Source organism: Macaca mulatta, chromosome 20 (assembly GCF_049350105.2).
Source record: "Macaca mulatta isolate MMU2019108-1 chromosome 20, T2T-MMU8v2.0, whole genome shotgun sequence".
Taxonomy (NCBI): domain Eukaryota; kingdom Metazoa; phylum Chordata; class Mammalia; order Primates; family Cercopithecidae; genus Macaca; species Macaca mulatta.
In genome coordinates this window covers 18,831,106-18,842,729 of record NC_133425.1, presented here as the reverse complement: position 1 = coordinate 18,842,729, position 11,624 = coordinate 18,831,106, and the positions used below count along the sequence as shown (strand labels likewise).

The 11,624-nt window shown below is 42.0% G+C and overlaps 1 protein-coding gene across 3 annotated transcripts; it reads left to right on the top strand.

The window, feature by feature from the left end:
• The first annotated feature begins 124 nt into the window (after positions 1–124).
• ARL6IP1 (ARL6 interacting reticulophagy regulator 1) lies at positions 125–10,289 on the top strand. Of its 3 annotated transcripts, none has more exons than XR_013411845.1 (6): positions 125–242; positions 2,825–2,958; positions 3,614–3,733; positions 6,105–6,222; positions 6,998–7,360; positions 7,976–10,289. XR_013411845.1 is itself a non-coding variant. In XM_015125672.3 (6 exons), exons 1-6 carry the CDS (start codon positions 207–209, stop codon positions 8,705–8,707), a joined length of 612 nt encoding a protein of 203 aa, XP_014981158.3. In that variant the 5' UTR covers positions 125–206; the 3' UTR covers positions 8,708–10,289. The 3 variants fall into 3 exon arrangements, 2 of the variants coding, with proteins under 2 accessions (XP_014981158.3, XP_077842479.1); XM_015125672.3 differs by having other exon boundaries at positions 6,998–7,082; positions 8,589–10,289; XM_077986353.1 differs by lacking the exon at positions 125–242 and adding an exon at positions 303–474 and having other exon boundaries at positions 6,998–7,082; positions 8,589–10,289.
• The last annotated feature ends 1,335 nt before the right edge of the window (positions 10,290–11,624 follow it).

Below are 11,624 nucleotides of genomic sequence, written 5' to 3'. Positions count from 1 at the left end.
CTGAGCTTCGGTTGGTCTGGTTTCCTTGAGGCGTGAGCTCGGTCTGTCCAATGAGGAGCGAGGGTCGCGGGGGCTGTCGGGAAGGGCGGCCGACCGATATAAGCAGCCTGCGGGGCGTTCCCTCGCGCTGTGGTCGCCGTGCGGGTCTCGGTTGGAGGTCTCACTGGAAGGTACCCTGCGGTCACAGAGACGGCATCCCGGAGACGATGGCGGAGGGAGATAATCGCAGCACCAACTTGCTGGTGAGTCCTGGCCTCCTGTCCCCCGGGAGCCGAGCGAGGCCTCCAGACGTCCGTGGGTTCAAACACCGCGGCCTCGTCCCTGTCACCCGCCGCGGGCCCGGCCCTTCTCTCCCGGGGCAGGCGACGATGCCTGGCCCTCGGGCTTCTTGGGTAACTCCTGGGTGTCGACCCCTTACCTTTCCTGGGGACGGTGCGCGACGGGGCGAGGAGGGCGCGTGATTCCTCACCGCGAGTAGAAGGAGGAAGTGGGAGGCAGAGGGGCTGCGACACTAGCCTGGGGTGCGGGTGGGGGCAGAAGGCCTCCTGGTGCCTGTCCAGCGCTTTCGGGGCCCAGGCCCCAGCCGTATTCGGCTTTCCCCGTCTTTCATCTTAACCTGGATGTGCCTGCCTTCTTTTCCCCCTAAAACTTGGGCAACAGTGGAGGGTCAAAGGGCTACTGCCGAGAATTTCTGTTAGAGCTGGTACAACTTACAACTACAGGGAGGCTGCGAGCTCACCGTGGGGAACCCGGAGTGGGGTTCAGCTGAACAGACAATGGGATGTCTTGGCGTTTGTCTGGAATTTGGAAATCTGGCGGGGGTGGGGTCACAGGACTACTGGAAACAGCTTTAGAGTAATAAGCAGGGATCCGAAGGAACTGCAGTGAGATGGACAAATTTTTATTTGTTGTGAATTTATAGGCGGACAAATTTTTATTTGTTGTGAATTTAAGTGCACCATGTAGGCAAAAAAAAAAAAAAAAAAAACCAAGAGAAATATCTTGTTACCCTTCCCTGGTGACTGCAGGTCACATACCAGCAACGAAAAACGGAACCAAAGAATTTACCTAGGGGCTTTTGAACTTCCAAGAGCCCAGATGCTGGCCAATGACGTGACTTCAGGGCAGTTTTGATTGTGCGTGATTTTATATTTGCTTTTAGAAATGCATGCTTTGTTCCTTTAAACACACACTCCTTCTAGCATAGTTAGTTCCCAGCATGGATCCTTTTAAGAGGATTAATTGCAGCACAAAGAAGTTGCTCAAGCCGTGTTGAAATGACAAATCCTGAGCTAGAGCTCCTGCTTCCCAACTCACTTTCCAGCAGAGCAATGTAATCTAAGGAAAGCAAAGCCTTTGGTCGTGGATTTCTTGGATGCAAATCGGTTAACCTATGTGTGTTTCCCCCTTGGTAAAATGGGGACAGTAATAACACCTTTTTAAAGAGTTGTTGGGAAGATTAATTGAAGTATAAATATAAATGCTCAGCAGAGTGCCCACACATAGTAGTCTCTTCTTTCACTAGTATTAAGCATGGAATATAAAGTCAGAAATATTGAGATCACATGAGTACTCAGCGTGGCACAGATAGCAAGCGTCTTTGTTAAGATTAAGTGCCTTGTTCTGTCATTTGCATGATTTCTAGTGAATGACTTTTACAAAGAGACAAAGTCTCAGCCCAGGCTGGGCTCAAGCGACCCCTACACCCCCACCAAGTGCTGAGATTACAGGTGTGAGCCACTGCACCCAGCCTGATAACATAGAGACACTTGGGTTTCTTATTCTAATTTTTTCTTCCTTTACCAAAACCAGCTTTAAGCGCTTTTGCTACATTAGCTCATCCTGGAGGTCCACTTTTGGCTGTTCAGAGTCACAGAGAAATTTGAAGTATAATCAAAATGACATCCTAAGTGGTAAGAAACACTGTATTGAGGAGATATATTGACCCTAAAATGCCACTTTAATTTGGCGAAAGTAGTTTTCCTTAATTGTGCAATGAATGTCAACATCTGAGTGATTCCATTACACAAAGTGCTATTTTAGAAATTGAATGCTGTTCAGAGAAAGTCTTTCCTAATGGATTTAGAAGGATTTAAATCAATAAGATGACAAAAACAACGGATCAATTCTAACCATCTGAAATAAAGTTATTTCATTTTATTAATACTCTGGACACTGCCACATGATTCCCTGTATGACTTTGAGAAAGTAAACCATTTTGAGCTCACTTTAATTGCAAAATGAGTCTAATTATCCCTACCTTGTGGCTGTCTATAAGGATTAAGTTACATCATATATATAAAGAGTAGCCCAGTGCTTGGACTAGAAAAGTGACCATTAAAAGGACATTTAGGCCGGGCCGGGTGACTCATACCTGTAATCCCAGCACTTTGGGAGCCCGAGGTGAGTGGATCATTTGAGGTCGAGAGTTCGAGACCAGCCTGGCCAACATGGTGAAATCCCATCTCTACAAAAAATTAGCCAGGTGTGGTGGTGTGCGCCTGTAGTCCCAACTACTCAGGAGGCTGAGGTAGGAGAATCACTTGAATCCGGGAGGCGGAGGCTGCAGTGAGCCGAGATCTCCCCACTGCACTCCAGCCTGGGTGACAGAGTGAGACTCTGTCTCAAAAAACAAACAAAAAGAAAAACCCCATTGGGTTTTCATCTTTGAAATTGCAATTTTTCAGAAACCAACTTGTTTAAAGTTGGCAATTTGGTTAAGAGGTTATTTTTTGTATTTGGAGCTTTAAAATAATTGAAGTCTATGAACCACAAAAATGTTGAGAGTGGTAAAATGATCACTTTAAATGTCGGTGGTATTTAGGCTGCAGAGACTGCGAGTCTGGAAGAACAGCTGCAAGGATGGGGAGAAGTGATGCTGATGGCTGATAAAGTCCTCCGATGGGAAAGAGCCTGGTTTCCACCTGCCATCATGGGTGTGGTTTCTTTGGTGTTTCTGTAAGTGAGCTATTAGATTACTATGGGTTGTGCTTCTTATTAATAAAGGCTTTTTAATATATAGCTTCCATTTGTGGGGGTGTCTTAAGTCTCTTCTGTAATATATAACCCATAAAGAACCCATAAAGAATGTGTTTCTCATAAGCACTTCTAGTTTCCAGAATTTGTAGTACTTAGGTAAACTTTGTAACCTAAAGCACTTGAGTGAATCAGTGACTCGCAAACTTTTTGTCCTCCAGACTCTTAAACTCTTTTATTATTATTATCATCAGACTTCCAGTTCTGGGATACATGTGTAGAATGTGCAGGTTTGTTACATAGGTATATATAGACGAGCCATGGTGGTTTGCTGCAACCATCAACCCGTCATCAACATTAGGTATTTCTCCTAATGCTATCCCTCCCCTACCCCCACTCCCCTAATCTCTTAAAAAATACTGAGAACTCCAAAGAGCTTTTGTCCATTGAAATTTACTTAACCACTGCAGCTATGATATCAGCATGTCACAAAGCCTCTGGAAAGCCACTTGTGAGAAAAATAGAGGAAAAATAGCAAATATCTCTGAGAAGCAGTGGGTTCAGTGAATAGTTAGACATGTTTAGTTAGGAATGATAATGACTATGTTTTTCTAACCTTTATTAATTTTTTTAACAGGATTATCTACTATCTAGATCCATCTGTTCTGTCCGGCGTTTCCTGTTTTGTTATGTTTTTGTGCTTGGCTGACTACCTTGTTCCCATTCTAGCGCCTAGAATTTTTGGCTCCAATAAATGGTAGGTAGCATAATGATTTGGCAGTCTCATTTCTGTGTAGTTACTGAACTTGGTGGCTGTGATTAGTATGCTGTAAATAAGCAGAGATAATTGTCTAACCATCAGACACCTAAGCATTAGATATATTGCTTTTATGTAAAGAATGTCATAACTGATTTGAATATAAACTATGAATTTTCTATACTCCATAGTTCTTTTATGGTAGCTGTACATACACATATTTGCATTTCCATTGATATTTAACATAGTATAATAACTTCACAAATTATTTTTGAATGAATGCAGAAAAGGAAACTGGCAGATTTTCATTCACATTCATTTAGCAATTATTTATTAAATGTCTACTGTGGCAGGCACTGTTAAGTACTCTGAAATATTTTGACTTTTAAGATTGATCTTGTGTTAAGGCTGAGATACTGAGACACTGAGGCAGTGGAATGGCAGTTAACAAAGTGAATACCAGGTGTTTCCGAAGAGGTTCAAGCTGTATACACATGGGTTGCTGATTTTATTTATAGCTTTTTTTTTTTTTTTTTTTTTTGAGATGGAGTCTCGCTCTGTCGCCAGGCTGGAGTGCAGTGGCACAGTCTCGGCTCACTGCAAGCTCCACCTCTCGGGTTCACGCCATACTCCTGCCTCAGCCTCCGGAGTAGCCGGGACTACAGGCGCCCGTCACCTCACCCGGCTAATTTTTTTTTTTTTTTTGTATTTTTAGTAGACACGGGGTTTCACCGTGTTAGCCAGGATGGTCTCGATCTCCTGACCTCGTGATCCGCCTGCCTTGGCCTCCCAAAGTGCTGGGATTACAGGCATGAGCCACCATGCCTGGCCTATTTATACCATTCTTTAAATGGTTGCTTATGAACTCCTCAGATATAGTTAAGTGGATAAGGATCATATTAAAGGTATTTTAACTTCCTCTAGCATGTTGAATTTTGATTCAAATAATCAGCCAAAATAGATGTTGGAATAGATATTTTCTTCTCAGCTACTATTCTATCCTTGTCTGTTTATTTTATTTGGTTAGTATTCTACTTGTGCCTTTGGTTGTTTGTATCTCAGAGGATAGCAAACTGCAAAATAATTCTGTAAACATAAGAATTTGAAATGTGTATCTTATGGATCTTTAAGAACAAATTCAAAGGTTGCTTAAATTATGATATAATTGACAATATTTAAAGGTGTTTCCCCCAACAGCAGAATGGATTAGTGTTAGGAACTATCCTTCGAATTGTTTTTCACTTGCAGTAATGAATCAATGTTGTTGGCTCTTTTGGGCAAGTTTTTGAATGTGCAATGTAACAGAGTTAGCAAAGGAAATAAATCACTGACCTTGGCCTTATTAGCCAGATGACATTCCAGTCTGCTAATTTATAACTCCTAGAGGAAAGTTTGCGGAAATAACCACTGATCGTTTCATGGTGTGACTCAGTTATTGATAGAGCAGATTTTGTTTATTTTTTGATCTTACAAGGAAGAAAGAACGCTCTTTTGCATAGCCACAGTCTAGCCTTGACCATGGGCAAGAAATCACGCCTCATTGTGAAAAAGAAGTTCCAGGGCTCAGCAGAAATTTTCTACTTTATCTATCACTGCAGTTTTACAGAGATGAGGGCTAGAGAAGAAAAGGCAACACATCCCTCAGCTCAGCACAGGGCAATAATAGCAGCCATTATAGCTGTGTAGCGAAGACAGTGCAAAGGCAATTCAAAAAAATAAAAATAAAATCAGAACCAAGAAAAACTATATACATAAAAGGTTTTCTTGGAGGGTCTCTTGTTGGATTTTTACTGCTGTGTTGTTTGTTGATTATATTTTCCCTCCCCTAGGACTAAATTTATGAAGAAGAATTTAGATTTGAGCTGTTTATTGCTGCCTTGTCATCAAATGTATGAAGCCCAGTTGGGGGTGTTATGTGTTAAATGCTAGTAGTTAGTATCTTACTAAAGAGTGTTCAAATACAGCTGTTTGGTGGGATTCTGATAGGTATAGTGCAGAATTTATTAGGATCTAAAGAATATTTAGGAATAGCAAAATCAAATTTATACTGATTTCTCTATGGCCCATAGAAGTCATGAGTCTTTTACTACCATTAAATAAATGTGGCTTCAGAGCCATAGATGATCATTTCTTTATTACACACACACACTCTTGCTCTCATACGCTCTTACACAGTTTACGTAAAAACTTACTCCTGTGCTATAAAAGGTGTCTTAATGATGGAAGGACTATTTCACCTACGTAAGATAATGGTGAGACATTGTTTTTATTTGGATTTTCTTTAGAAGATAGCTCTTAAATTGAATAGGGTGGTGTGTTTTGGTCAACTGTAGCAATTTGTTTATAGCAAAAGGCAAATTTCTTTTTCTAGGACCACTGAACAACAGCAAAGATTCCATGAAATTTGCAGCAATCTAGTAAAAACTCGACGCAGAGCTGTGGGTTGGTGGAAACGCCTCTTCACGCTAAAGGAAGAAAAACCTAAGATGGTACTTTTTTTGCTTTGACTTAAGTACAGTAAAATGTTAAGATTTGAGTCAATTTGCCTTTTGTTTTAATAGTTATTTGAAGTTTATTCATTGGTTAATTCCTAAGTACATTCATAACTGTTTACTTGTATTAATTAGACTGAATCATTTTAAAGTTAAAAATCATATTTTTGCATTTAATTTTTTATTCTAGTAAAACAAAATTCTTCTGTTTCATTTTTCTTACTGAAATAATAGTAAAAGACATATGCTTAGAAAGCATCTGTATAGGCCTGGCACCGTGGCTCATGCCTATAATCCCAGCTACACGGTAGGCTGAGGATCACTTGAGCCCAGGAGGTTGAGGCTGCAGTGAGCTTGTGTTTGGGGAGTGAGCTGTTTGCACCACTGCACTCCAGCCTTTGTGACAGAATGAGACTCTGTCTCAAAAAAAAAAAAGGAAAGCATCTGTTCATCTGTTCTCTCATCTGTCAGCTTCACGTTGTGAGGCTGCTCTATGACGTTATTAACTGAAAAGATCGTATAATTTATATCATAAAATATTTACATATAGAATTGCAGTAATTCTAGGAAGCAACATACCCAAATTCTATAAAGTAGATCCAATGGAATAGGTTTTTAAATCTAAGAATTTTTAAAGAAAAGTGATAATAAAAGCTAAATGATTTCCTGAACTTTGAAACACACTCTTCTTTAATTGACAAATAAAAATTACATATATTTATGGTGTCATAATGAAGTTTTGATATTAAATTCTTGTTGTTTTCATTGCTAGTACTTCATGACCATGATCGTTTCTCTTGCTGCGGTTGCTTGGGTGGGACAACAAGTCCACAACCTGCTTCTCACCTACCTGATAGGTAAGTCTTTGAGGAAAAACTACAGGCACATCCTGGCCAGTGAAATTGAACTGTAACTTCGTCAATAAACAACTTCCTAAGTTTTAGACACCGAAAAGGAATTGTGGGAATATAGAAAGATGATTATGGTCTCATAGAAAGTGAAAACAATGCAACAACTAAGGTAGAAAGTAATGCACAAACTAAAGTAGAAAGTAATAAGCAATGATTATTTTCTTTCTTTTTTTTTTTTTTTTTTTTGAGACAGAGTCTCGCTTTGTCGCCCAGACTGGAGTGCAGTGGCCGGATCTCAGCTCACTGCAAGCTCCGCCTCCCGGGTTCACGCCATTCTCCTGCCTCAGCCTCCCGAGTAGCTGGGACTACAGACACCTGCCACCTCGCCCGGCTAGGTTTTTGTATTTTTTAGTAGAGACGGGGTTTCACCGTGTTAGCCAGGATGGTCTCGATCTCCTGACCTTGTGATCCGCCCGTTTCAGCCTCCCAAAGTGCTGGGATTACAGGCTTGAGCCACCGCGCCCGGCCGCAATGATTATTTTCTGAGGTGGAAGAGGGGATGAGAGCAGAAGTTTCTGGGGATACAGCCCAGTGGAAGTAATTGGTTTCATGTTATTTCCTCCCATTATAGAGTTTAATAATCTGGGAACCTACCTTCTTTAAAATGTAATAATTGGCTGGGCACGGTGGCTCAGCCTGTAATCCCAGCATTTTGGGAGGCTGAGGTGGGTGGATCACTAGAGGCCAGGAGTTTGAGACCAGACTGGCCAATATGGGGAAACCCTGTCTCTACTAAAAATACAAAAATTAGTCAGATGTGGTGGTGCACACCTGTAGTCCCAGCTACTTGGGAGGCGGAGGCATGAGAATCACCTGAACCCAGGAGGCGGAGGTTGCAGTGAGCTGAGATCACACCACTGCACCACACACACACACACACACACACACACACACACACCCCCAGATCACCTGAGGTCAGGAGTTGGAGACCGCCTGGCCAACATTGCAAAATCACGTGTGTACTAAAAATACAAAAATTAGCCGGGTGTGGTGGCAGGCGCCTATAATCCCAGCTACTCTACTTGGCGGGGTGAGGCAGGAGAATCTCTGAACCCGGGAGGTGGAGGTTGCAGTGAGCGGAGATTGTGCCACTGCACTCCAGCCTGGGCAACAAGAGTAAGAGTTGTCGCTGTGCACGGTTGGCTCATGCCTATAATCCTAGAACTTTGGGAGGCTGAGGCGGGCGGATCACCTGAGATCGGGAGTTTGAGACCAGCCTGACCAACATGGAGAAACCCCATCTCTACTAAAAATACAAAATTAGTCGGGCGTGGTGGCGCATGCCTGTAATCCTGGCTACTTGGGTAGCTGAGGCAGGAGAATCGCTTGAACCTGGGAGGTGGAGGTTGCAGTGAGCTGAGATCAGCCATTTGTCTCAAAAAATAATAATAATAACCTTTAGCAAGTTAATTGCTGCCTCCTTAATGTTGCTTTTTTAAAATTTATTTTAAGTGACTTCCTTGCTATTGCTTCCTGGACTAAACCAGCATGGAATCATTTCGAAGTACATTGGAATGGCCAAGAGGGAGATAAACAAACTTCTCAAACAAAAAGAAAAGAAAAATGAATGATTCATCTGCTTTAATCAGGGTGATTAGTGGCGCACCCATTGCTCCGGGAATGGTTTCTGCTGTACTATCTGGATACTAAAATGTTACGGAAGTAGCTCTTTGCTCTCCCTCACTCTGCACTTAGTTGATAGAAATTCAGACTCCCCAAGTAAGGCTTTGTGCAGTGTCTTCATGTTGCATATAGTTGAGTGCATTCTTAGCAGTTGGCTTCATGGACAACTCATTAGTGTGTATAATTTGTTTTTGATTTTTCTTACCCAGTGTTAATTGAATTCTTGCTTTTAGACAACTTCCTTTTGTAGTGGTGAACCTTGCCCTTTAGTACAGTTCAAGTGAATCTGGATAATTGTTCATCTTTGCTTTAGCTTAGATACCATGTAGTGGTCTGTGTCTACAGGAAGCTGGTTCTGTCTGCTTCCACAGTCTGCTTAGAAAACTGTCTGACTTCATGAATATAGAGACCAAGTTTACCACTTCTGATGAAGAGACCAATTAAGATTCATTCCTCATTCTGTTTCTTTCCGGTGGGAGAAGAGTCCCCATGAAATAAAATGAAACTGATTCCATGTGCTAGTACGTGTAGGCTTCTCCCTTCTGCAAAGCTTAGCAATTTGTAGGAAGCTTTGATCTTTTTGTCCAAAAAAAGGAATGTCTGACAGGCTTAAGCTTTTGTCCCCTTGCACTTAGACTCGAAGTTAGTAAATCCTTAAGGGCTTTTGAATAGCAGACTTCCACAAGATTACATTTAGGATTTCTAGCATACTTTTAATTTCAGATTTTCAGCTGACTTTAGCTATAGTATACAGTAGGTTAAGACTCATGTCTATGATTTTTACTCTAAGACCAGCAAAAGGACAGCAGTCTAATATGTTTAGTTAAGATTCATTTCAGTAGAAGATAATCTTATCTAATTTTTGAGACCAGAATAAGCCTTTTAAGGTAAACCTTAAAATTCTCATTTTATGGTAATACTGGCCATTTTAGTCCCCTAGGTTTGACATGGGAGATAGTGACTACACTGGTGTCTGACTTTTTTTCCTAGAGATTTCTCCCTGAAAAATACAAGGGCTGTTGGTGAGAGCAGACTTGAGGTGATGATAGTTGGCCTGTGGTCTACAAAGATTTCGTAACTCCTTGGAAAGCTTCTTCTTATCATTCTTAACTTGTTGGTAGCTAGAAATTTAGAGTAGTTGAAATCTGTAGGAATGAACTTCTGAGGGCCAAAAAATGTGACTGACTTGGGAACAATTCTTAAACTGATTAGCTGTAATATAGTTTTGTGAATTTATTGCACTGATGTTGTACCTTGTGGTATATCTGTCCCTATTAAATAAGTGTTTTTTCCTCTTTAATATTGCTGTAAACAGTGGTGCCCATTGTAGCATATGTTTTTTTTTTTTTTTTTAATATTTCATAAGAAAACTACCTTAATTTTACCTTACTTTCATTGTAAATAAGCCTGTCTTCCTATCTGGATTTTTTTTGTGTATACATGTTCTACTGATTAACTACTTTTGCAGTTTTAATCCTGTATTATTCTACTTTGTGTAAAATGGGAAAAAATAAAAAAAGCTGGAATCTTCATGTCTCACTTTCTTTAACTTAGCCAATGTAATATTTACATGATTGGATTTATGAATCTGATTAATGAAGTAGTACCCTGTGTGGTCCTTACGTGTCTATAAGGTACTGTTTAAGAAATTCCACCACTTTGGGAGACCTGGGCAGGAGGTTCACTGGAGTCCGTGAGTTTGAGGTTGCATTGAGCTGAGTGTACCCCTGCACTCTAGCCTGGGCAACAGAGCAGGACCCTGTCTATGAAAAATTTTAAAGAAGAACAAAAATAAAAGGTTTAAGTTTATTTATTTACCACATATTCCAGGCAGCATGCTAGAGGGAAGAGGAAATGCAATGAACGAGCAGGGGCCAACTATGACATATGAGAGAGGACGAAGCTGGAAGCACCGGCAGGGACAGAACTGGCTAAATGGTTCCTGTGTGGGCACCTCGTACCCCAGGGCCTTGCTAGTGTCTGGTACAAGAGTGCTCAGTAAACAATTGTTGGGTGACTTTTGTCTGAGCTTTACTTATTTTTTAATTAAAAAAATATTTCAGCCAGGTGTGGTGGCTCACGCCTGTAATCCCAGCACCTTGGTAGGCTGAGGTGGGCAGATCACTTGATGTCAGGAGTTCGAGACCAGCCTGGCCAACATGGTGAAACCCCCGTCTACTAAAAATACAAAAATTAGCCGGGTGTGATGGCGTGTGCCTGTAATCCCAGCTACTCATGAGGCTGAAGCAGGAGAATCGCTTGAACCCGGGAGGCAGAGGCTGCAGTGCGCCAAGATCGCGCCACTGGACTCCAGCCTGGGTGACAGAGCGAGACTCTGTATCAAAAGTAAAATAAAATAAAAATTAAGGCCCAAGCGGTGGCTCCCGCCTGTAATCCCAGCACCTTCGGAGGCCGAGGTGGGCGGACTGCAAGGTCAGGAGATCAAGAACATCTTCGCCAAAATGGGGAAACCCCATCTCTATTAAAAATACAAAAATTAGCCGGGCGTGGTGGCGCGCGTCTGTAGTCCCAGCTACTCAGGAGGCTGAGGCAGGAGAAATCACTTGAACCCGGGAGTCGGAGGTTGCAGTGAGCCGAGATCACGCCACTGCACTCCAGCTTGGGCTACAGGAGCGAAATTCCGTCTCAAAAAAAAAAAAAAAAAAAAAAGTAGACGAACCTCCAATGAACTGCTCACTTTGCCTCTCCCAGGCCGCACCGAGGAAGGTCGATTCCATCGACTCTCAACTGCCAACCCCTGAGGAGGCTCCGCCTTTCCCTTCCCCTTCTCCTCCTCCCAGGCGGTCCCTGTTTTTGCCGGTCCTTTGAAAGTCTCGCGATAGTTCTCCCACTTCCCATAACTCC